Source organism: Dermacentor albipictus, chromosome 10 (genome assembly GCF_038994185.2).
Source record: "Dermacentor albipictus isolate Rhodes 1998 colony chromosome 10, USDA_Dalb.pri_finalv2, whole genome shotgun sequence".
Classification (NCBI taxonomy): Eukaryota; Metazoa; Arthropoda; class Arachnida; order Ixodida; family Ixodidae; genus Dermacentor; species Dermacentor albipictus.
Window position 1 is genome coordinate 96,337,583 of NC_091830.1, and position 23,252 is coordinate 96,360,834.

At 44.9% G+C, this 23,252-nt stretch overlaps 1 protein-coding gene across 1 annotated transcript in view; it reads left to right on the forward strand.

Annotated features, from left to right (window-relative positions):
- Positions 1–23,252, forward strand: part of LOC135921469 (solute carrier family 26 member 10-like) — a 94,919-nt gene that overhangs the window by 25,274 nt on the left and 46,393 nt on the right. Inside the window, exon 4 of the mRNA XM_070526596.1 lies at positions 22,656–22,766. Coding sequence (XP_070382697.1) covers positions 22,656–22,766 — 111 coding nt within the window. The remainder of the gene's footprint in view (positions 1–22,655; positions 22,767–23,252) is intronic.

Sequence of the window (23,252 nt, forward strand, 5' to 3'; positions counted from 1 at the left end):
TTCATCTTACGTGGTGGATGGACAGGTTTTATCGATGGGTAGGCATAGAAATGCTAACGTGCTTGAAAAAAATTGTTGCTGAAGTGTTGCTGAGTGCGGTAACATATGAACTGGATCTGCAGAGCATTTGTCTGTACATTTGGAAAAGTTGCTTCTCTTAACTCGTGCAAAGGATCACATGGTTATCAAGTTGTAATTGTAACTCTAACTTGTTTAGTACTGTACTGTATATTACTGGTTCGGAGAGTCTGGAATTAAAGAAACAAATTTTCCCCACCACAGCGTCTGCATGAATGGGATTAATCTACCCATTGTTTTCTTAGTGATCAAGCGCTTGCTTCTCTATAACACCGACTACCAAGCAACATCTCGGTTCGATGTTGACGGAAAGCTTGCTGTGTGTATTTGCGCCTATGCAGTTTCTTTATTTGCCGCATTTTTGTGTACTTGCAGTTATGGTGCACTGTTCTGTGTGAGGCCAAATTCTCCTATCACTCGGATTGCTATTCTGAGAACAAAATAAAAAACGGTATTTCTGTAGATATCCCGGTGACTTCGGTTCCACGGCAACTACCTTCATCTGCCGAAATAGCTCGCAACAGGCTAGCACATTAACCAGTAACCGTGTACGTATAGCCATCTGTACTACTGATAAATTTGCGCTGGTCGCTCACTCTGTTCGTTACAGAATTACTCTGCGAAACTACAAATTCTACAGCAATATCCTATTATATCCTAACATAACCTACAGCAATATACACACTGTCAGGTCTATTATTCCTCTAATATACCGAGTTCACTTGTTTGTTTCGTTAGAGAAGCACTTTTGTTACCCACCGTGGTTGCTCAGTGGCTATGGTGTTAGGCTGTTGAGCACGCGGTCGCAGGATCGAATCCCGGCCACGGCGGCCGCATTTCGATGGGGGCGAAATACAAAAACGCCCGTGTACTTAGATTTAGGTGCACGTTAAAGAACCCCAGGTGGTCGAAATTTCCGGAGTCAGAAAGTGGTTTTGGCACGTAAAACCCCATAATTTTAAAGTACTTTTGTTCGTTATTTTGTCCATTTTGTGACTAAAGTGGATGTGTCCGTCGTCGAACACCAACTTTATGAAGTTGTGGCTCTAGAACTTTGTATGTTTAGCTGTAGTGATAGATGGTGGCGCTGTGTCGTGTTTCTATAGTTAGTGCATGCTTTCAACTTCGCGGTTTTGAAATCCACTGTAATACTCTTACTAATACAAATTTCACTGGCAGAGGGTGGCCGATGTTTCTGCTGTAAACTGTGTTAGTTCAGATATTGATATAGTCCTAAGATGCAGTTGTCGCAATCTGAGATTCTTTGTGATCGCTTTTGTTTACGAGCATATGAGTGAGCAGGAATACGTTAAGTGTAAATACCCTGTAATGATCAGCCTTAGAAAGGCAATAAGATCTTAATTTTGTACTAGTTACTTGTTTTTAGAGGATACCGTGTTGTTGTGCGTTAACATTATCAACAGCGTCTTAAGGTAAGCCTGTTAATGCCCACTGCATGAGAAAAGGTTCCCCCAGAGATCTCAGATTACCCGTTTTGTGCCAGCTGACCCCATGTTATGGTTCTCGGCGGCACTTTCCGGTTATTAGTCCGCATTTCGTAATACGAACAGGCCACCAGTCATGTGACCTGCGCATTACACGGCTCGGTCAGCTCCACTCCCCCCCCCCCCCTTAATTCAAACTAGAGTATCGGCTACCCCACTTTGAACTCTAATTCCCACCCCTGTCATCCTTAACATAGCCTTGTTAAGATTACAAAATCTTAAAACTTTAGGTTCACCCAAAGCTAGACAGTCACCCAACAAATCTCTGCACATTATGAGCACAATAACTTAACTATGTTTTTCGTTCTTTTTTTCTGTCGTGAGTGGCAGTGTAGATAAGGTGGCAGCACCTTATGTTTACCCAAAGAAATTTACAATGAAAAATCTCTGGCAGCGGTTAAGAAGTTTTCCCCGCGAAAAATATGAAGTGCATGTTAAAACCAAGTTTGTCGAGCTTTGTAAGCAACTAGACCTCGGCCATCTTGCCAGGGACATATCTAGCAGCAGAGAGAAAACCTAGCGGGCCTTTTTCACAGCGAAGACACATAAGCCCGAAGTTCCGTTCAAAAATATTGTTAGTGAAGAGGGATCTTGGCAGAAGTGAGTTATCCAGGTTTTGCTAAAGATCAAGACGCTTGCTGCGAACTACCCATTTTTGTAAAAAAATCCACAGCAGTAGTACACTTTTTAGAGGGAAATGACCATTTTGGTTTTTCGGTACACGTGCAGGACCTGCTTTATTCTGTCCGCAGAATCAACTGCTAGTGTGCGTCAAAGAGCACATTGAAAATAACGGTGATGTATCCTTCGAGAACACCATAGGTATGTCCGTTGATAATTTTTTGTCTTTATTGTGGTTTTATTTGAACTCTACTTTTATTGTATTTGACCGGAAGCCGTTTTTGCAGCGCGATGGCATATGCATAGGGTCTTGCATAGCCCCTATTCTCTGTGACATTTTGCTGGCCTAGGTGCCCAACGCACTAGAATAGTTGTTTAATGGGGGGCCAGTTTTAATTTTTTTAGCCATGTTGACGATTCCTTTAGTGTTTTCAAAAAAGCAGCCCCCCTTCACCTAACCCTTTAGAGTAGGCGAAGTTTTATGTATCTTTAAGAAAGATGGACGTGGATTGCGTTTCCCCAATGAACTCCCGGACCTTTAATTTTTACAGTTTTTAGACCTAAATATTAGGTTCTTTGATCAACACGTTTGATGGGGCTACTACCCAGGGGCTAAGAAGAGTAGCGTCCTTTTGACTAGGCACAGTCCATTACAATGAAGAGAGGAATAGCAATGTTACGTATGGAATCGGCCCTCCAAAAATCGTGCCCACATCAGGTTAAGCCCAGTTTTATTAATCAGGTAAGCCATCTTTTGGCTGGAGCATTCCCCGTATCGGTCTTGACTGCCAGCTCAGAAATCCTTCTTTAAAAATTCTAGCCTGAATTGGGAAATACAACGGCTGAGGATCAACGGAAGGCACCTAATTCTGAGGTGGTCCCTTACATCCATAAACATTTCCACAATCTCAAGAAGGTGGCAAGTAGGTAAGGCGCACCAATTTGTTTCTCTGCCCCAAACAAGCTGGGATAGTTCGGTCCACATATGTGCAACGCCAGAAAACGTGGATGCCAGAAGAACCACCAACCGCCGCTTGTTAGATGTTCCACTGGACTGCCGCATGGCATTTCCATGTCATGTGGGGTGTTTTACTTCGGTGAAAGTGGTCATTGTACGAATGATCATTTAGGGGAACACACTCAAAAACTGAAAAAAAAAGATGAAAAAAATTACCGACGATTACGTTACTTCCTAATGCGAAATTTGAGCGCAGCAAATAAGCTGTTTCACGCAATTTCGGCTCGGGCGGTGCCCATATACAGATCCGCCGCCACCGATCTGGCTCTCTGATTGCCACCGCACAGGGGTTGCATTGGAGGAGGAGCGAAGAAAGGAATTAAGTTCGAGCCGGCGCTTTGACAACCGGAGACTCGCAGGAAGAGGGGGGAGGGGGGCGGCGTGTACACCCAGCGGCAAACGATGGGGGCAGAAGCGCGCGCAGCAAGCAGACAACACGATAAAGGGAGGAGGGAAGAGATAGCAGCGACTGACTGATGCCGCTGACGCCGATAGTGAGTCAACCCCAGCTGCGGAGTAGGTTTCAGGGACAACGCCACCGATGCCGACACAAACAATATGATACCCTCGCTTCCGCAGCGCTAAGAACCAGGTCTAGCCGTGGGAAGGTGGTCCCTTCCCACGGCTTCTAATGCTTGCTTATAATGCTTATAATGCCTTATATCGCCTTATCACGTGCTCGTAATGTCTTGCTATGCGCGCTAACCGTTGATTCGTCGACGTGCCGGGGCCTACGTGAAATAACCGGCGCGTCGGCAACTGAAGAGCACCCTATCCGCCACACAGGAACAGGGGGGGGGGGACCCTTTCCTCCTCTTTCTGCATGGCGGCGACGGTGTTCTATGCAGTCACGTTATCTTGACTCTCTAGCGGCGTCAGCGGCATCCAGCGGTATCAGTCGGTCGCTGCTAGCGCTGGGGGGATGAAAGGGGGGCGGAGCTGGTTACGAGGCCGGCGACAACGCCGACGACGACGCGAAACCCAGGAACGGACGCCAAAGAGCTGCGCTCTAAAATACGGACATTTAAATTTCCACATTTCCACACGTTAGCAACTGTACGGATTGGTGGCGCGGTTGAAAGAGTCGACGATTCTAGGAAAGAGCAGTGACAAGACCGCGCACATCAATTTAGAAGCCTACCACACTTTAAAATTACGAAGCAACTGCTTTAACGCTCCTTCCCCTTCTTTTCATGCTAAATTTGATCTTCTGGATGCGGTTGTCGAGGGTTCAGATTGTCAAAAAAAAAGGGAAAAGGAAAATAATTATTAACGTTTCCTTGCGCTTGGTTGGCTGTATTGCGCTTGCGTTGTTGGAACGCTATCACCCTTTACAAGCGTTGTGTCGGCGATAGCGCGCCTGATAAGCAGACTGCTGTTAGTGCGCATGTGCGCACAAGTGCTTATAATGTCTTGCTATGCGCGCTAACCGTTGATTCTTGATATAACCAGGAGCCCGTAAGCTTCGGGCAATCGACACCGTTTTCCTGTTGGAACCCTGGCCTGGTCACCCACTGACATGAGACTCAACAACATGTTTTTGCCCTTAATTTCCCTTGCTTCACTTTGGAACTCATAAGGTGTGCTATCCTTGCGAAAAAAATCCACTTGTATAGTCAGCGCTTGTGTGTACTCGTCGCTCTTGTTGTGGTCGTCTGTTTGCTCTGTTACCCATATGTTTCAAAATGAACCTACCCGCCCAAAAAGAAGTATTCATGATACCACTCAGAGTCCACAAAATTCCTGAGACAACTAAGCAATGCAACCTTAACACAATCCTTTCAGCACACGGTTTTCATTTAAACAAAACTGACGGGTACTTTACTTGCACAATTTCCGCTTCGATCAGCCACGGCGCTGTCTTATGGCAGGCATCCGAGCTTGTTCTAAGAAGGCGTTTGCCAAGGGGGCAGGTCAGCGTCCTTCTCACGTCTTGCTTTTTGTTCCCTTTGGTATCAGTGACCCCTCCCTAGTCCTAGAAAACCGGGGCACTCACTGGACAGCCAAGCCATGGCGGTCCGGTTATCAACACTCGAGTTCTTTTGTCCAAAGCCGCGGTTGCTACCTTCGCGAGTATCGAAGTTATGTTATCAGTGCGTGCTTATTCGGCGGGGCATACCAAGAAGTAGCAGAAACACTCCAACGCACAGAGTAACACAGGGAGATGCCTATCCGTTATCCGTGAGAGAAAAGATAAGTGTTGACGTCAAAGTAGGTGCATCGCTAGAAAGGAGCTAGCGGTGTTGAAGCAGCGCCAATAAAGATGTTTACGACCTCGACGCCATTACATTCGATCCTGTGAGCACTAAAATTTAATTTATTATTTATTGTTGCCATCATTTATCATAACAAATTAGCCACCCTCAAAGTCCTAGGGACTCACGGACATATTCGTCTATTGATACTGGGCGGATAATTTCTCTTTCACCAAACATCTTTCGTCAAACAAATGGTGGCGAATGCCACCAATCTTGTTCTTCAGGCCATACTGAAACATACTGTCGGGGCGTTTCAAATTCTTTGTCCATGTAATGAAGAAAAAAAAATAAATCTCTAGAAATGCCGGAAAGACGAAAGCAAATTATCACGTGGTTTTGATTAGGTATTTTTTCTTTTCTTTATGCCACGACTAATAGAAACTTCTCTGCATATATCCTTGAGGTCTCAAAGCTGACTTTAAAGCCTTCTAACAAACAATGTCAAGATAATGTAGATTCTGCAAAACATTAGATAAAACACTAAGGAGCGTTTGATGTAAACGCAAACATAATTTGTGTCTTTCCGGCCAATGTCTTGCCCAGTCGCGGTCATGTAAATTGAAGGGCGTTGACGGAATATTTTATTTATGTACTTTATGTCATAAGAAATAATACCCATTAGGCGTTGCTCCTCTGGACTTCGGTTATTGCATGCTCCCACTTATGTAGTTTCAAGTTCTTGCTGATTGTTTAGCTTTATCGATGACCTATGAAAATAGGTTACTTTTTTGCCATTTACCAAACGTAGAATTGACGGAAACGAATTGTTTTATAAGAAATTTGACTCAACATTTTCTTGCTACTCGTGCTGTATTGAATTACAAGATCAGTGCATGTCTGTCAGGTAACAATAGAGCCACGCAAGTGGTCTTTCTCGTGTTTTTCGTCGTTGAACTGGCCCAACTTTAAGAAATTCTTGCGGTCTTAGGCTCACATTGTGAAGCTCTTTTTAATAATGGTGAGATCTTGCTAATGCATTGAAGACCTGTTATAGTAATGTCGCTTATATCTATGGAACCGTACTACCCAGTAACCTTACATTGACGTGGTCGTGTACAAGCGAAAAATCATTACTCGATCGTACATGTGTCGCACGCACAGATGGCGCTGTTCACGCACCGCGCATGACGCAATCGGAGCTAAATCTAGCCTCTCCGTCGGCGTTCACAGAGCCATAGCTCGGCAGTACCTTTATCGGATCGAGAAGGATTGGTCGCGTTTGAGAAAGCTCGCTATCTCGTAGTAGGTATAGCTAATCAAACTCAAACCTGCTTATTATGAGTTATAAGCCCTACAAGTCTACAATCTTTCTTTTTTTTGAAAATTTCACGCTCGCTCGGCTAGGGGCTCACTGCGTTCGACATTCAGCGTCCAGAAATCGCAATGTGGAGACCCGGGCACAAAGGATATCGAATCTCTTTGACCCCTGCGGAACGGGTTCATCTCCGCAGGGAGCGCTAGCACAGGAGGTTGAGTAAAGCGCAGGAGCTCCAGCCATCTATTAGTGCGGCGGTCTCGAGCGCTGCAGGGCAGTCTGGGGCACCGTAAATAGGGTGCTCACCTCTTTTACATACTGCCCACAGGCCTTCTGAAAAACAAACGGGACCACTACGAACAGGGGGCGAGTGCATTTGCAAGATTAGGCTCTAGTACACCAATTCAAGTCATAGCAATGAATTGACACGGACAAGAAAGACGACTGGAGGTGCGCAGCCCAAAAATCTGCACTTCTAGTACGCCCCTTGCTGAAACGTAGGTTGGGTGTGTAAGCTTCCTAATGCATCAATAAATACTACTTGTGCGCAAATAAAAACGCGAAAAGAAAGGCACATTACTATGTGCTATACAAAATGCGATATTTCTATGCAAAGATTCAAGTGATTGCACCTGAAAATTCAGTATGTTGCCTAGTAGCTGATGTTGCGCACGTTATAGGACTTCCACAGTGTGAAACCTGCAATCAAATCTTGGTCGATGTATCGTGAACTGTTTATAGGCATAGAAAGCCGGACTTGTGCTCCAGCGGTTGGGATTGTGTGGTTGGGTAATTTTTGTTGAATTTCCTTTTCTCAGTTAGCGCACGTTATTTCAGAAATGTATATGAGAATTCTACAGACCTGTGGCACACATGACTAGTCATGCATTGCTCCGAGTAGCGCAATAAAAAAAGACAGGAAAAAAGAGCTCGACAGATTGAAATAGTCGCAATCACAGTCGGGCTGGTGGTGCTCTTGAAGCTAAATCTCTCCTGATGGGCACGCACTCATTCGCTAGACGTCAGTTCTCATCGGTTTCACTGTAGTAAAATGCCGGACACTTATTGTAGGTAGCTTGAACGCATGGTCACACTAGCGGAAAAACATAGGCGGCATTGGCACAGCGGGCAAAAAGCACAACAAACAGTTGGGCGGAGCCTTTCCGCCTTGCCACCTTCCCTGTGTACCTTCCAGCATGCTAGTGGGGATGTGGAAATTGAAAGAAAGCCGCTCATCCCTGTCATGACTATATCTAACTGTGTTAATATTAAAACGATTCGAAACATTGTTGCAGCAGCAGATTCGTGAGCCAATGTGCTGCAATACAAGGGCCATTATATTGGAAAATTTTTCAGAGGCTAATCTACGTTCCACGAAAGACAGTAAAGTATCAGCTTTGAGACAAAGCTGCAAATCTCTAACGTCGCTCCCTTTTACCGCACTTCATCGGGTATTTGCTATCAATGTGCGCCAACTGTAGTCCACCGTGCGTTAAAGTTAACGGTCAAGCTGTTCTAATAAAGTTAAATAAATAAATAAAGTTAAATTAAATAAAGCTGAATACAAGTTTGGAAAACACGCTGCAAAGATACAATTATTAGACCTACGTTGTTCGGTGTTCAGAGTACTGACAACTGAACGACGCAAGTCTTAGATTTGTATCTTGCACTGTGTTTTTTCTAATGCTTTCTTTTGTATACCGGCTTGGCTAACCTAAACTGGGACGCCTCCTACATTATACTGATACAGTCACCTTAGTGGCTTTGGCGTTATGTTACTAAGCACGAGCTTGCAGGATCCAATCCCGGCCATGGCGGCCGCATTCTGATGGGTGCGAAATGCGAAACTGCCCGTGTACCTTGCATGGGGCGCATGAAGAAAAAACCCAGGCGATCAGAATTATTTCGGAGTCGCCCTCTATGGCTTGTTTCATACTCAGAGGGCAGTTTGAAACCTAAAACCGCATTATTTATTTTTATATATATGGATGCATTTTCAAGATCGCATTTATGTCATGCACCTTCTGCAATTTTATCGGAAGAGTTAGCCACGCAGATTGAAGTAAACGCGTCCTAGTTACTGTGGAGTGGTTGCACAAAAATCACTGTGCAAGCAAGGAACGTCATTGTTTCGCGAAAGTCCATATGACGAAATTTATAGCGGAGATAAGACAACCTGTAACATCCACGTACAATTTCTTGCGTCCGTGCTGAGATAACAATATCAGAAAAAAAGAAGAGGTATTCGGCGTAACCTGCGGAGTTTTATGCGCCTAGCTTCTGATCTGTAGTGCCCCAGAAATCTTAAGTGCGTAGATTGGAGAAGTTTCTCCTGGTTTATCAATGACATTCTCTACATATTTTCGTTGTCTGTAGATATCGCGAACCGGCGAAGAAATTGACTTAGTAGAGCGCACAGTGGATGCAGGACAGGCCTACGGGTGTGATCATGTTTAACGAAAATGCATTTCATTTTTGGTTGAATCTCATCATATTGGCGGCGAGGAGTTACGGAGTCGCCATCTAGCGGAAGCGCCTCGCTGGCGTAGTATGAGGGATCACGCGGCGCGCTCCTCATAGGTTTTGCTGTCAGCGCTCACTGAAAACACCATGCGCGAGCTCTCCCGGACATTTCTGTAAGTACTTTCGAAACGAGAGAAGTTTTTTACGGTCTAAATAATAATCTTGGGCAAACTGAAAGCACACAATCGTTTACAGGCGCTATCTCTTTACCGAATACGCACAGTGAACGCCACTGCGCGGTCGCCGCGATGGAGTCTCCCGAACCGGCTTCTTGCGTGAAAGGTAGGTAAACGATGAGAGCAAGCTATGTGAAATATGTTCTTATAGTGTTTGTATAAGTAAATGGAGCGTAACAGAACGAAGCCTCAATGCAGCGATCGCGTAGATTCGCAGCGACCGACTGCTCGTCTGCATGCTTGTCCGCGCACTGTTTCGCTTTCTCCGCGAGCGCGTTTTCGCCCCGTGCCATGAGCTTCAGGCCGCAGAATATGACCATTTGACAGTATGCAAGCAACCATTGTTGCATGGGTGCTATCAGAGCTATTCAAAAATAACTTCACTGTAGAGACTTCGACGGCTACGTGGACTATGATGTGTTGTCACGACGATTCAATCTTTTTTTCTTCTAAATTCTTTGACCTTTCAATATTATTTCTCGAGTTGCGTCGCACTGTATGTTTATCGGTGTTCTCAGCACGCCATTTCCCGCTGCTCCTTTTTTTTTTGTAATCCAGTGCATTAATTCATAACACAAACATGACTATATGCCATGCTTTCTTTAAATGTGCTTCTTACCGTTGCGTTTCCGCTCCACTCAACTTGCCAGTATCTATAGTATCGACAAGTTCATAGACCAAACCGTCGGGTGACATTAGTCAGGCAGCGGACTCGGGCGAGCGTCTCAGTGCGCTTTTTCAGAACATCGCAGACCGGGCGCCGTAGCAGAAATCTTCCTCGCGTCTTTGCTTGCTGCATACCCGAGTTGTAGCCGATGACTGTTTGCCGGTTTTATGTTTCGCGAGCCAAGCTTCACGCAGCTTCGTGTCCTGCGGCTGGGTGTGAATAAGGTTGACACCGGCCTCCGTCACGTGCGTTCGGCCCTGCGGCACCGAGCAGTAGCCTACCATGTTGCGCGCCTTCAAACGCAGCCACAACCTATTGTAGTGCTTTCAAGCGTTGTAAAGGAGACACTCGAAGCGGGAAAATTTCGCCACTGAATGAGGACCGCAGCGTACGAGGGAATTTAAACACGTTTTCAGCTCGCTTCGGCGCTCCCGAAGCAGCCGACGCGGCCGCTATGTCCACGTGATCCCTCCTAGCACGTCACGCCGACGGTGGCGCCAGCTTTTCCAGTGGTGGAGCTCGAGGCCAATATTCACCACAGCGCAGATGTTCCGCGTCCTTGAATGGAGGTGGCGCTCGCACGGAAGCAGAACGCAAGAAAAGACGTGCACAAGATTTAGTGAGCTATTTAGGGATCATGTAATGTGAAGCCTAACCCATAGATGTCCACTGCGATGGCTCTGATTGACAATGTATTGGCATATGGACTATACATAGAACACTTACAGTTGATCCCCCTCCATCACTTCTTTCCATCGAAATGCGCTCGATCAGGCATTGTTATTTATCAGCTAGTCGTGACTCATTGCGCTAGACGGTATTGCCGTTTGGTCCTACATCGACTTGTAGGTCAGTGTGTCATGCTCATCTAATAAAATCAAGCCCCAGATGGTCTGTTGATGTGTGGATATGTGGGCTGGTTTGTGCATGGTGATGTACAAGGAAAGTGGTGCCTCAGACAGGTTAAATTAAATGACCTCCTACAAGAAACGGTGTGTGTATGTGTGCTTATGCATGCGTGTGTGTGCGTGCGCGTTTGAGCCCTGTTTTCCCGCCATTGGTATTATGTGCGCTAAGGACTAATCAAAAAGAGCTTCTTCTTGTGCTAGTTGTTGTTCTGGGTGATCTCGGCTGATAATTAAAATCGACTCTTTAGTACAGTCAGTATGGTGATATCTATAGGGTCATAAAAACTCAAACGGACATGGAGAAAACAAAGCTATTGTTCTGCTGCCAGATGAACTTAATTCTTGTCAACAAAGCAGTTCATTTTACACGCAGATTTTATAGACACTGAACTGATACAGTCAAGCAATGATAACGTAAGAAAATAGCCACAGGGAATTATCTAATTTAAGTAGTAACTTAGCCCAATAAAAACCACAAAGACAAGAAAGGCGGATAAAGACAAGCGCCTGTCTTTGTACACCTTTCTTTTCTATGTGGTTTTTATCGCACTAAGTTACTACTTCAGTTAGGGAAAGCCAACCAGCTGAACAATCAGCTCTTCTAGAATGCTTTAAAACTGCACTGTTTGCAGTCTGTGAACCCCTTGCTGGAAAATTCTCGTCCTGATGCCATAATTACTGTTAAAAAACTTGACAAGAATTCTCCCCAAAGTGGTAGCTGTGGCCTTCTTCTTGTCGCTGGTTGTAGTCTAGGATAGGATTTCATTAATATAGCGAACCGGGAAGCTGCTAATCCAATCGAAAAACCAGCTGGCTTTACCGCTGCACTATTTGCATTATTTTTTCTTACATCGCGATTAGACATGTATGCCTCAACCTGGACGGCTCTCACGATGGAAAGCTGGGCGAGTTGGCAGAAGCGTCGCGGCGAAACAGAACGCAAAGAAAGACAGGGAACGGGCACAAACCGGCACATAATATAATACACAACCAGGGTGTCATTTTAGGACATGATTCGATATGTAGAGCCAGTGTTAGTTTGGTCTGGGAATCTTTTTTTTTGTGAAATGTTTGATATTTGCCTCTTAGACTTCTTGCTTTCCTTGTCTTTGCATTCGAATAGATGCGCTACCCTTACCATTAAAGTCGCATAAAGATCAGGCTTTGTCCTTTGCTGTCGTCCTGTGCGGCAGGACGACAGCAGTGTGGTTAATAGAGCGAAAGAGAGTAGTTGATATTGTACTTCATATAAGAGCAAGAACTTAATTTGACGGGTCATATGCCAAACAGCCCTGGAGTGCGGCCTGATCCCGGTGACCAGAACCGGTAACGCACTCTCTCACCAGAGCAGGATTGGCCACCCTGGTGCAGTACCTTGCCACAACCTCCTATATGAATACAACAATCAAACCCCGGCCCTCAGTCCCCAGCAGCCGCGAAGCAACTGACCACGGCGGTGGTCAGATCTGTGACGCTGCAGAGGGTGCTAAGAATACCTGGCTCCGGAAAGGCCGCCATTGGAATCTGAACCTGGCAACGTTTAACGTTAGAACGCTATCTAGTGAGGCGAGTTTAGCAGTCTTATTGGAGGAATTAGAGGGTAGTAAATTGGATATAATAGGGCTCAGTGAGGTTAGGAGGACAAAAGAAGCATATACAGTGCTAAAAAGCGGGCACGTACTGTGCTACCGGGGCTTAGCGGAGAGACGAGAACTAGGAGTCGGATTCCTGATTAATAAGGAAATAGCTGGTAACATACGGGAATTCTATAGCATTAACGAGAGGATGGCAGGTCTTGTTGTGAAACTTAATAAGAGGTACAAATTGAAGGTGGTACAAGTTTATGCCCCTACATGCAGTCATGATGACCAGGACGTTGAAAGCTTTTATGAAGACGTGGAATCGGGGATGGGTAAAGTCAAAACACAATGCACTATACTGATGGGCGACTTCAATGCCAGGGTAGGCAAGAAGCAGGCTGGAGACAAGTCCGTAGGGGAATATGGCATAGGCTCTAGGAATAGCAGAGGAGAGTTATTGGTAGAGTTTGCAGAACAGAATAATATGCGGATAATGAATACCTTTTTCCGCAAGCGGGTTAGTCGAAAGTGGACCTGGAGGAGCCCGAATGGTGAGACTAGAAATGAAATCGACTTCATACTCTGCGCGAACCCTGGCATCATACAAGATGTAGACGTGCTCGGCAAGGTACGCTGCAGTGACTATAGGATGGTAAGAACTCGAATTAGGCTAGACTTGAGGAGGGAACGGAAGAAACTGATACACAAGAAGCCAATCAATGAGTTATCGGTAAGAGGGAAACTAGAGGAATTCCGGATCAAGCTACAGAACAAGTATTCGGCTTTAACTCAGGAAGAGGACCTTAGTGTTGAAGCAATGAACGACAATCTCATGGGCATCATTAAGGAGTGCGCAATAGAAGTCGGTGGTAACGCCGTTAGACAGGAAACCAGTAAGCTATCGCAGGAGACGAAAGATCTGATCAAGAAACGCCAATGTATGAAAGCCTCTAACACTACAGCTACAATAGAACTGGCCGAACTTTCTTAGTTAATCAACAAGCGTAAGACAGCGGTCATCAGGAACTATAATAAGGATAGAATTGAACAGGCTCTCAGGAACGGGGGAAGCCTAAAAACAGTGAAGAAGAAATTAGGAATAGGCAAGAATCAGATGTGTGCGTTAAGAGACAAAGCCGGCAATACCGTTACTAATATGGATGAGATAGTTCAAGTGGCTGAGGAGTTCTATAGAGATTTATACAGTACCAGTGGCACCCATGACTATAGCAGAAGAGAGAATAGCATGGAGGAATTTGAAATCCCACAGGTAACGCCAGAATAAGTAAAGAAAGCCTTAGGAGGATCAGGGAGGATCAGGTAACAGCAGATTTGTTGAAGGATGGTGGTCAGATTGTTCTAGAGAAACTGGCCACCCTGTATACGCAATGCCTCATAACCTCGAGCGTACCGGAATCTTGGAAGAACGCTAACATAATCCTAATCCATAAGAAAGGGGACGCCAAAGACTAGAAAAATTATAGACCGATCAGCTCACTGTCCGTTGCCTACAAAGTATTTACTAAGGTAATCGCAAATACAATCAGGAACACCTTAGACTTCTGTCAACCAAAGGACCAGGCAGGATTCCGTAAAGGCTACTCAACAATAGACCATATCACACTATCAATCAAGTGATAGAGAATTGTGCAGAATATAACCAACCTTTATATATAGCTTTCACTGACTACGAGAAAGCGTTTGAGTCAGTCGAAACGTCAGCAGTCATGGAGGCATCACGGAATCAGGGTGTAGATGAGCCATATGTAAAAATACTGGAAGATATCTATAGCGGCTCCACAGCCACCGTAGTCCTCCACAAAGAAAGCAACAAAATCCCAATAAAGAAAGGCGTCAGACAGGGAGATACGATCTCTCCAATGCTATTCACACCTTGTTTACAGGAGGGATTCAGAGACCTGGATTGGGAAGAATTGGGGATAAAAGTTGATGGAGAATACCTTAGCAACTTGCGATTCGCTGATGATATTGCCTTGCTTAGTAACTCAGGAGACCAATTGCAATGTATGCTCACTGACCTGGAGAGGCAAAGCAGAAGGGTGGGTCTGAAAATTAATCTGCAGAAAACTAAAGTAATGTTTAACAGTCTCAGAAGAGAACAGCAGTTTACGATAGGTAGCGAGGCACTGGATGTGGTAAGGGAATACATCTACTTAGGGCAGGTAGTGACCACGGATCCGGATCATGAGACTGAAATAACCAGAAGAATAAGAATGGATTGGGGGGCGTTTGGCAGGCATTCTCGAATCATGAAGAGCAGGTTGCCACTATGCCTCAAAAGGAAAGTGTATAACAGCTGTGTGTTACCAGTACTCACATATGAGGCAGAAACCTGGAGACTTACGAAAAGGGTTCTGTTGAAATTGAGGACGACGCAAGGAGCTGTGGAAAGAAGAATCATGGGTGTAACGTTAAGGGATAAGAAAAGAGAAGATTGGGTGAGGCAAGAAACGCGGGTAAATGACATCTTAGTTGAAATCAAGAAAAAGAAGTGGGCATGGGCCGGACATGTAATATTGAGGTTAGGTAACCGATGGTCATTAAGGGTTACGGACTGGATTCCAAGGGAAGGGAAGCGTAGCAGGGGGCGGCAGAAAGTTAGGTGGGCGGATGACATTAAGACGTTTGCAGGGACAACATGGCCACAATTAGTACATGACCGGGGTAGTTGAAGAAGTATGGGAGAGGCCTTTTCCCTTCAGTGGGCGTAACTAGGCTGATGATGATTATGATGATGATGATGATGATGATGATGATGATGATGATGATGCCAAGCAGGAATAAATGACAAGCTATCTGTTGTAGAACCGGAGAGCTGCTAAACGTATCCTAGAACAACAGGTAACTGCAGTGACCACTGTAAAAGAAGCTTAAGGAAGCTTAAATTTAAGGAAAATTTACAGAAATTATCTGTACCGGAAAAGAAATTTTCTGTTAATGCTGTATGACAGAAACCTGTTAGGAGAAAAAACTGAATTTTCTGTTTACTTTTTGATCTGGACCCTAAAAAACGAGTAAGAGCAAAAATATAAGCGTTCTAAATTATTGTAACTGCATAAAGAAACTATAAAATAACACTTTAGAGGGTTTTTTTTTCGTTTCATACATGCCGCTTTTTTTTCATATAGCACGCACGACGCACTGTATGTGGTACTGCATTGATGCCCCGTGCCATAATTGAGGTGGTCCCTCTTCGAGTCAACCATGTCGACACTGCTCCGTTTTGCCTTTCTAAAATCGTAAGAGGCAAGTGGCTTTCTTTTCAAGTACGTTACAAACAATGCACGAAGTATTCCTCTACCCAATATTTTTCCGCGGGTTCATGACATAGAAGAGGACTAAAATGTAGCCCCCAAAGGAAATTCAGGCGAAGAGGGAGAAAAGTTAGCCACTACGTGTTCCCACATTCCAGGGTACGCTACGTTTTTTTAGGCAACGTGGTATTTAGGTATTACATTTCGCGGTAGTTTTTTTTGTATCAAACGCAAGGGCTCCCCAGTGGGCTTGACAAATGTGTTGTTGTTTATTCTTCGCCTTTTCGGAATGTTACTTGTTTTTCCTATCGCTGCCAGAAAGAAAAAGAAAGCATGCGTGAGTTCTCAGGAAAGCTCACTCAGCGACGTTAGTTCTTAGCTACGATCAAGTGTTTACTTTATTGAAGTGACGGGAAAGTGGGACTTTTTGCTAGAATATCAACACGCCGGATGTGAGGGCACATTGCATCCAGTATTGGTCATGGTGCTAAGTCAGCTGCGGTTTGGGTGTTTTAGTGCGTTACCGTCGGGAAATGGTTTTGCCTGGCCACTGACTGCGTCGCTTCATTTTGAGAATAGTAAGCGGGAACACTGGACTGCATGGCATGGTGTACTATGTGCGCATTTTAAAAGCACAGAGGGGAAGGTGCTAGCAACAGAGCCGCGAAGATACGTTGTCATCACGCTTGTGGCCACAAAGAATTGCTCGCATGTCGTCCACTAGCCTCACTTCCTGACTCTGACCAAGAATAACTGAATTTATGAATGACTGACTGCGGAAATAAGAAACAAATTTTCGAAATTTCCGTCAATTGAGCTGCAACAAAAGGTTCAGTACAAATGCAAAAAGCAGCATGTGTGTTTGACGTAACAAATACTGTACATTTACCTTAAGGAGTCCACCGCCTTAAACTATCTGGACTATTTTCTACCTCCTGCCATTCTGCTCGAGATTGTTACGAAAACAGCTGACGTCTAATTTGCTTGCGACTGCGCACTTCGCGGCACGGGGCATGAGCAACTGACGGGACCAGCGTGGGATGGAGTGGGGGTGGCTTCGACTCCGGCAAGTGCGTGCTAGGCGCGCGCGACCACGCGCCTTATCTTGACATTGATCTGCATACGACTCGTGTCTGTGTACGCACTCTGTTTTTGCCGCTCTCGCGTTGAACCGATAAATCGCACGGAGGTCACTTTGCTCGCTGCTGCTGCTGCTGCTTCGCTTGCTCGCAGCAGCGTTTTGACAGCGAGTGTTCGTGTTCATCGAGCGAGATGTGTTTGTGTTTGCAAGTGCGCGCTGACAGCATGCTTGTTAAATTAATTAGCGAGCGAATGTTTTCAAGTTTATACTGCCGATTAAACTGGTATCCTTAGTTCGTATGTCTGTCTACTAATTTGCTATCGCAACCGATGCTTCGCCTTTAGGACAAAAGCACACCTTCTTTTTAGGTCGAAAAATGAAAAAAAGGTGCACAGAACATATACCACCATTCGGCCTATTGATATGGGTTACATGATGAAGTGGACGTCCCTTGACTGGCAGAATGCAATGTTCAGTTTGCTAATTAAAATCATTCACTGATTGACTTCGCAAGTGTTCTGTTTGAAGCACAGGTTCAAATTTCGAAATTGAGGCCAAGAAGTAATGAAGTAGTTGCACCACTTCTCCACTGATGGGCTTCAATTCCGCGATTTCAACATGTGCCCTCAAGTGAATTTTAAGATTAGTTTAGAAAAGACATGTAAGAGGAAGTCATGAGAGAATGTGCATATTCATTTTTGATATCACTTTCTAATTGGCTGCATGGTTGAAAACATGTTGCGTCCGTAGTTGCAGAAACAGCATGTTAATATTGCTATGAATAGGTGACACGCATAAAACAACCAACAAAACGACCAAGATAGTGAGAGGGTGGTAATTACACTTGTAGCTCAACCGGTGGAAAGCAACCTGAGACCTTTTCCTTTCTTTGTCTTCACCGACTGTTGTTCCTTTAAAATGAAACAATAGTTATTCTGAATGTGCCGCCTTTTGTATGCTTAACTGTGCTTAAAGAAGAAAACCACAGACGCCTCAATTAACCTTGGGTTCACACATCCGCTAGCATAGTGCATTATTTCAATTATAAAATGAAACTTGTCATGCAATGTTCCGTATAGGCTTCTGCATTTTCGAAGCAAATAGCGATCACCAACATGGTCTTGTATGCGTGTGCGTGTTTTGTAGGTGTTGTGTGCGTCTGTGCGTGTGTGTGTGTGTTATGTACGTGTTGTGTGTGTGTAGGGGGGGAAGCGCTTGTACGTTTTGGCGCATGGTGAAGGTTGTTTCAAAGTGTATAGTCGTCTCGCTGATGTATGCATGTTCTAGTGGCCTCCAACATGGTACTGACATACGCACACACTGCACGACTTTGTTTACCACACTTCTCAAAAGAAGTCTCGTGCTAAAGTGTTTCACTGAGCTCTGTACAATCATACAATCTACAATCTGTACAATCTACTGCCATATGTATATTAAAGCTACACTATTGTTTTGCACCACTGGAGTGCTATACCTACCAAGGTCTAGCGCTCCAGCAAGCATCACGGCCTTGCACGAAGAGTTGTCTCATAATTAGGTGTCTTTAAGAATGAGTTTTAAAGCAAAAGTCTTCATCAGCGTAATGCTGAGGCCATGTTGAGTTTCTTTTCAGCATCTTTATGGTTTGATATATAAGCTGGTTCTCTCGCACTGCAGTAAGGATTGCGCCGTTTCTGTTTTGTTTATATGTTGCTTATTTAGCAATCAGTTTGTCTTCCTTTAAAATAAAATGTTTATCTTTTTGTACAAAACAAACCGTAGCCTGACTGTTCTTTTTGTAGTAATCATTTACCACAGTGCTAGTGCTGCCACCTGCTCTTTTTCACGCATGACTTCATGAAATATCTGGTTCCTTGGTTCATCGACAACAATTATGCGTGGCTCTCCTATCACAAACACCAGAGACCAGTGGAGCTGGGAGATGTTAAGGCTTGAGAAAAATCCATGCCGTCTTCCTCTGTGGGGGGTTTCGGTTGGGACGGCGCGCCATTTGAAGCCCCCGCCCCAATAGGAGCGATTTCTTGAGACGCAGTATGTTTCGACGTCGTGTGCTAGACGCTGCCCCGACGTGACGCTGTGGCGACAGCCGCACCTCAGCTCTGATGCAGGCTAGTACTGACACCGTGAACCTGGTAGCTTCTGGAAATACGCCGAATAGAGCGCGCGGGCTTTTATCGGAGAGCGATGACATCTCATCACCTGCGTCCCAGCCGCGCCGCTCCTTCAGCCCAGCTAGGCTCCACCCATCCTCACCCTGGCGCTGTGCTGCGCGATACTATTAACGCGATAGCGTTAAGGAGCTCGTGTCGCAGAAAAGCCGGTGTCGTCGGCGTCGGGTGTCGGCGTCGGCGGCGTTGACCGTGAGCGATAAATCACGGCAGGCGCTTCATAAATAAAAAGCAACTTCCAAGATTGGCCCGGTGGGAATCGAACCCAGGTCTCCGGAGTGTGAGACGGAGACGCTACCACTCAGCCACGAGTTCGATGCTTCCAAACGGTGCAAACGCGCCTCTAGTGAATGCGGTGTTGCCTTCGAAACGAGCCGTGGAAAGTTATACTGCGGTGTATATCGGTAATTATGAACATGTAACGTACAGAAGTCACAATTACACGAGTTGCGAAGTGCGTTTCCGCTGCATTTCTTCTGCGCTTTCCGCACACGCAGAGCCATCTTGCGGCAAACACAGAAGACCCCCTCCTCTCAATGTACGGCGCTGCCCCGACAGGAGGCGCGCCGCGCGCGCATTGGGACCGCTGCCAGGCGCGTCGCGGGACTCCCTCTCCCCTGACGACGCTTCGCCGTGCTTCCGGTTTAGATTACTATCTATCTCTCTGCCCGTGCCGATCACGACGTTTGGCTGGCGGCGTAGATCGTTTCCCCTCCGAGACACCGAGTTCTTTGGTTCGTTTCGTTCGCTCAGGCGCACGTTTCGTTGCCGCGCCCAACGCTGCGTTGCTCGACGCTCACCGCGTGATCGGTGGGCGCTAAGTCCGATGCGGGGCGCATCGTAAGTGATTGCTGTGCCGTAGCGCATTGTCTTATACCCCTTGGCGGGTCGACGGGAACGCTGTCGCGTCCCACTCTTGAAGGCGAAGCTTAAGCGTCCTCCAATTTTTTTTATACTTTGCTTTCACTCTCTCTCAGCTTTCTCTCCCCCAGCTCGACGAAGCTGCGAACGTCAAGAGATACTCAGCGAAGTTCTAATAGCTCCACTTTAAAAAAAGAAAAAAAAGAAAACACCCGCCACGGCGGCTGAGCGGCTATGGTGTGGTGCTGCTAAGCACGAGGTCACGGGATCGAATCCCGGCCACGGCGGCCGCACCTTATATGGGAGTGAAATGCAAAAAAAAACTCTGTCTCGTGCATTAGGGGCAGGTTAAACTCCCCTGGTGATCAAACTTAACTGTAGTACCCCACTGCAACGTGCCTCATAATAAATCATAGTTTTGGGATGTAACACTACATAATTCATACATAGAAAGAAAGAGGTGTTAGATTTAAATTAGATTAAACAATTTTCAGATGGGAACAGTTTTGCGATTTTGCGACTCACCTACGATGGTTAAAGCAAATCTGGCTTTATGCAACAGTTCCTTCTTACATCAAAGAAGCACTGAATTGCATCGGCATCTTTAAAGTAAACACACCTCTTCAATGTGCACTTCACAATATCTGAACACTGTGACATAATGCACTGACACACAAACACACACACAAACATACGCGTGTGTGTGTCTGTGTGTAATGCACACATACCATGATGCCTGATACAAATTGCACGCCCATCTTGATGCTATTGCATGTCGCAAATTTGTGCACGAATACATGCCGCGTTCGATTCAACGCTAATTTACTGACAGGGTCGGGGGAGTTCTGTAACTTGGCCATCAGTGCCTATTATACACAAAGATATGCGTATTTATTTACTTCGCTTGCCTTGCTTTGAAAGGGCATGTACATTTTCCTGTTCTTCCTTATTTACGTGCGCGTGCGATCCATGGCAAACAGAAGCTTATCTATAGCCTGGGAAATTGACTTTTAAGCTGTTATAGCATCTGGAGGAAAAACGTTGCTGCTTGTTTTCTGAACGTCGCGCGCATAAGCCGTTCTAATCATATACCTGTTTTCATATTTATTTGTGCAGTGATGTTTGGATGTAAAATAAAAGAAAAATTTATTTACTTCTACAACGCCCTAAATTACAAATTATTCTTTACAGCCACTGAGAGAAAAAGTGTTGACCATATATAGCAGCAATGCAAGAAAACTGAGTAAAGTAGAAATGGAGACAGACATGAGTGCTACGTGTGACCTTCGTCTTCTTGCGCTGCAGTTGAACACTGACATGTTCAGCTTTGTCCTCGCAGCCTAATTTTCGTATTGAGACCAGCTGCATACTCACGTGATATTTGTTATTTTATAATTATTATGTGACGCGCGATAGTTAAGTCAAATATGAGAGAAGTTATAATATAAATAGAGGCTAGAAGTGATGAACAGTAATCGAAGCAACAATATCGGCTGCAGTCAACGTTTCTACAAAGAAACTTCTCTTCGTGAGGGCGGCAACTGGCCTTATGAAGAGAAATGCCCTTAAAAAGCGTTGGTTTCAATGAGAGTACTGGTTCGCCGAATATTCAATCATCACAAGATAAGCTCATCTTCACACATCACACTTCTGTGCAGTGGAACAGAAAAAAAAATATGTGAAGATACAGGAAAATGTAAACAGAAAACAGAACTTTTGCTGTGCCTTAAAATGTGATTATTTTAGACACACATTTTCTGTAAAAGAAACAGAAAATAGTATTAAAATAACGGAAAAAATTTAAAGTGAAAACAGAACTTTTTTCTGTAATAGAAAGCAGATAGTTGTCTTTAAACAACGAATTTCTTTTAATGGAAAACAGAAAGAACTTGTTAAATAATAGAGAAAGAAAATGGAAAGCAGAGCTTTACAGAAATTTTCTAGCAAGGTAATGTGGATTTACAATTTACAATGTGGATTATGTCACAGAAATGTTTTGGAATAGGATGCTGTGCGCTAGCGCAAAATGGGTGACTTGAGATTGCATATAGAAAGAGGTTCGCCACGCAGTGGACTCACAATAATGTATCTTTAACATCCTATATTTTATAGCAGCCTAGGATTGCGACAGAGGCCTCGGTTCAGTGAAAATTGAAAAAATATTTGCTCCTTGCCCGTCCTCTTACTGCTCCATTATGCTGCCAGATTGAGGTTATCAGGGATGCGTAAAGGCGTGGCCAGGAGCCCAAAACTTCACACGTCTGCATACCTTTCACAGAGTGCGTATAGGCTCCCTAAGGGGAAGTACGTGTGGGTTTACGAGCACATGGACGGAAGGAGAATTCAGTAATTTAAAGATCAACGAAAAAGACTGGAAGAGAGAGGAAGGACAAGCGTTTGGTGTGTCTATCTCGCTGCTTCAAGCCACAAACATATAGGAACAACCATAGCGGATCCCCTTTGTGGAAGAAGTACCACGTGGACCATCGCATACAGTGTGGGTCACAACGGCAAACGCTGGTTTTCCGGGACGTACTGTCCTAAAATAACATCACACCGTTATCAGCCGTTAAGAAAAAAAATTTAAAACAACGGAACTCTCATGTAGACATACCGGAAACTATAGGCTGAAGTAAAGGGCACGATTTGCCAAAATAAGGGAATGCCTTTCCTCGACGCAGGTCTCGTGCTGGCAATCATCGCCGGAGTCGATCCAGCGCTGGGCCTCTACAGTACGCTCTATCCGGCACTGGTCTACGTCATCATGGGAACTTCTCCTTACGTATCTATGGGTAAGTAAACATGCGAAGCGTATTTCCTGTACAAGGACACGTTCTAGTCACCAATCTTTTCTACTTTCATGGTGATACCAGTTTGCAGGGAGCTGCGAAGCCATGAATTGCCGTCCGATTCTAGCTTTCAAATGATTGCTCACAGTGATCGTATGTAGACATGTGGGTTAATAATTGCTTGGGCACTTTGTTTATTTCTTTTACACTGCGAAAAACAACGATTTCATACTGCCTTACATTTTTTCGTGACAACAGTTTTCGACAAGCAAACCATTCAATTGGAGGACGGCATTGGCAAGATTTATCTCACTACCAAAGACTGCCTAGCAATCACAGACATGAGAGAGAACTTGGCTAGCTTTTTTATTCACAGCATAAAACAAAGCGAGGCGCTTGTTTTTAGTCACTTGCATTCATTCTCTTTATTGCAATACTAGTAGTTTGATACCGAAAAACACTGGTCAATAAAAAACTTATTTTGCACTG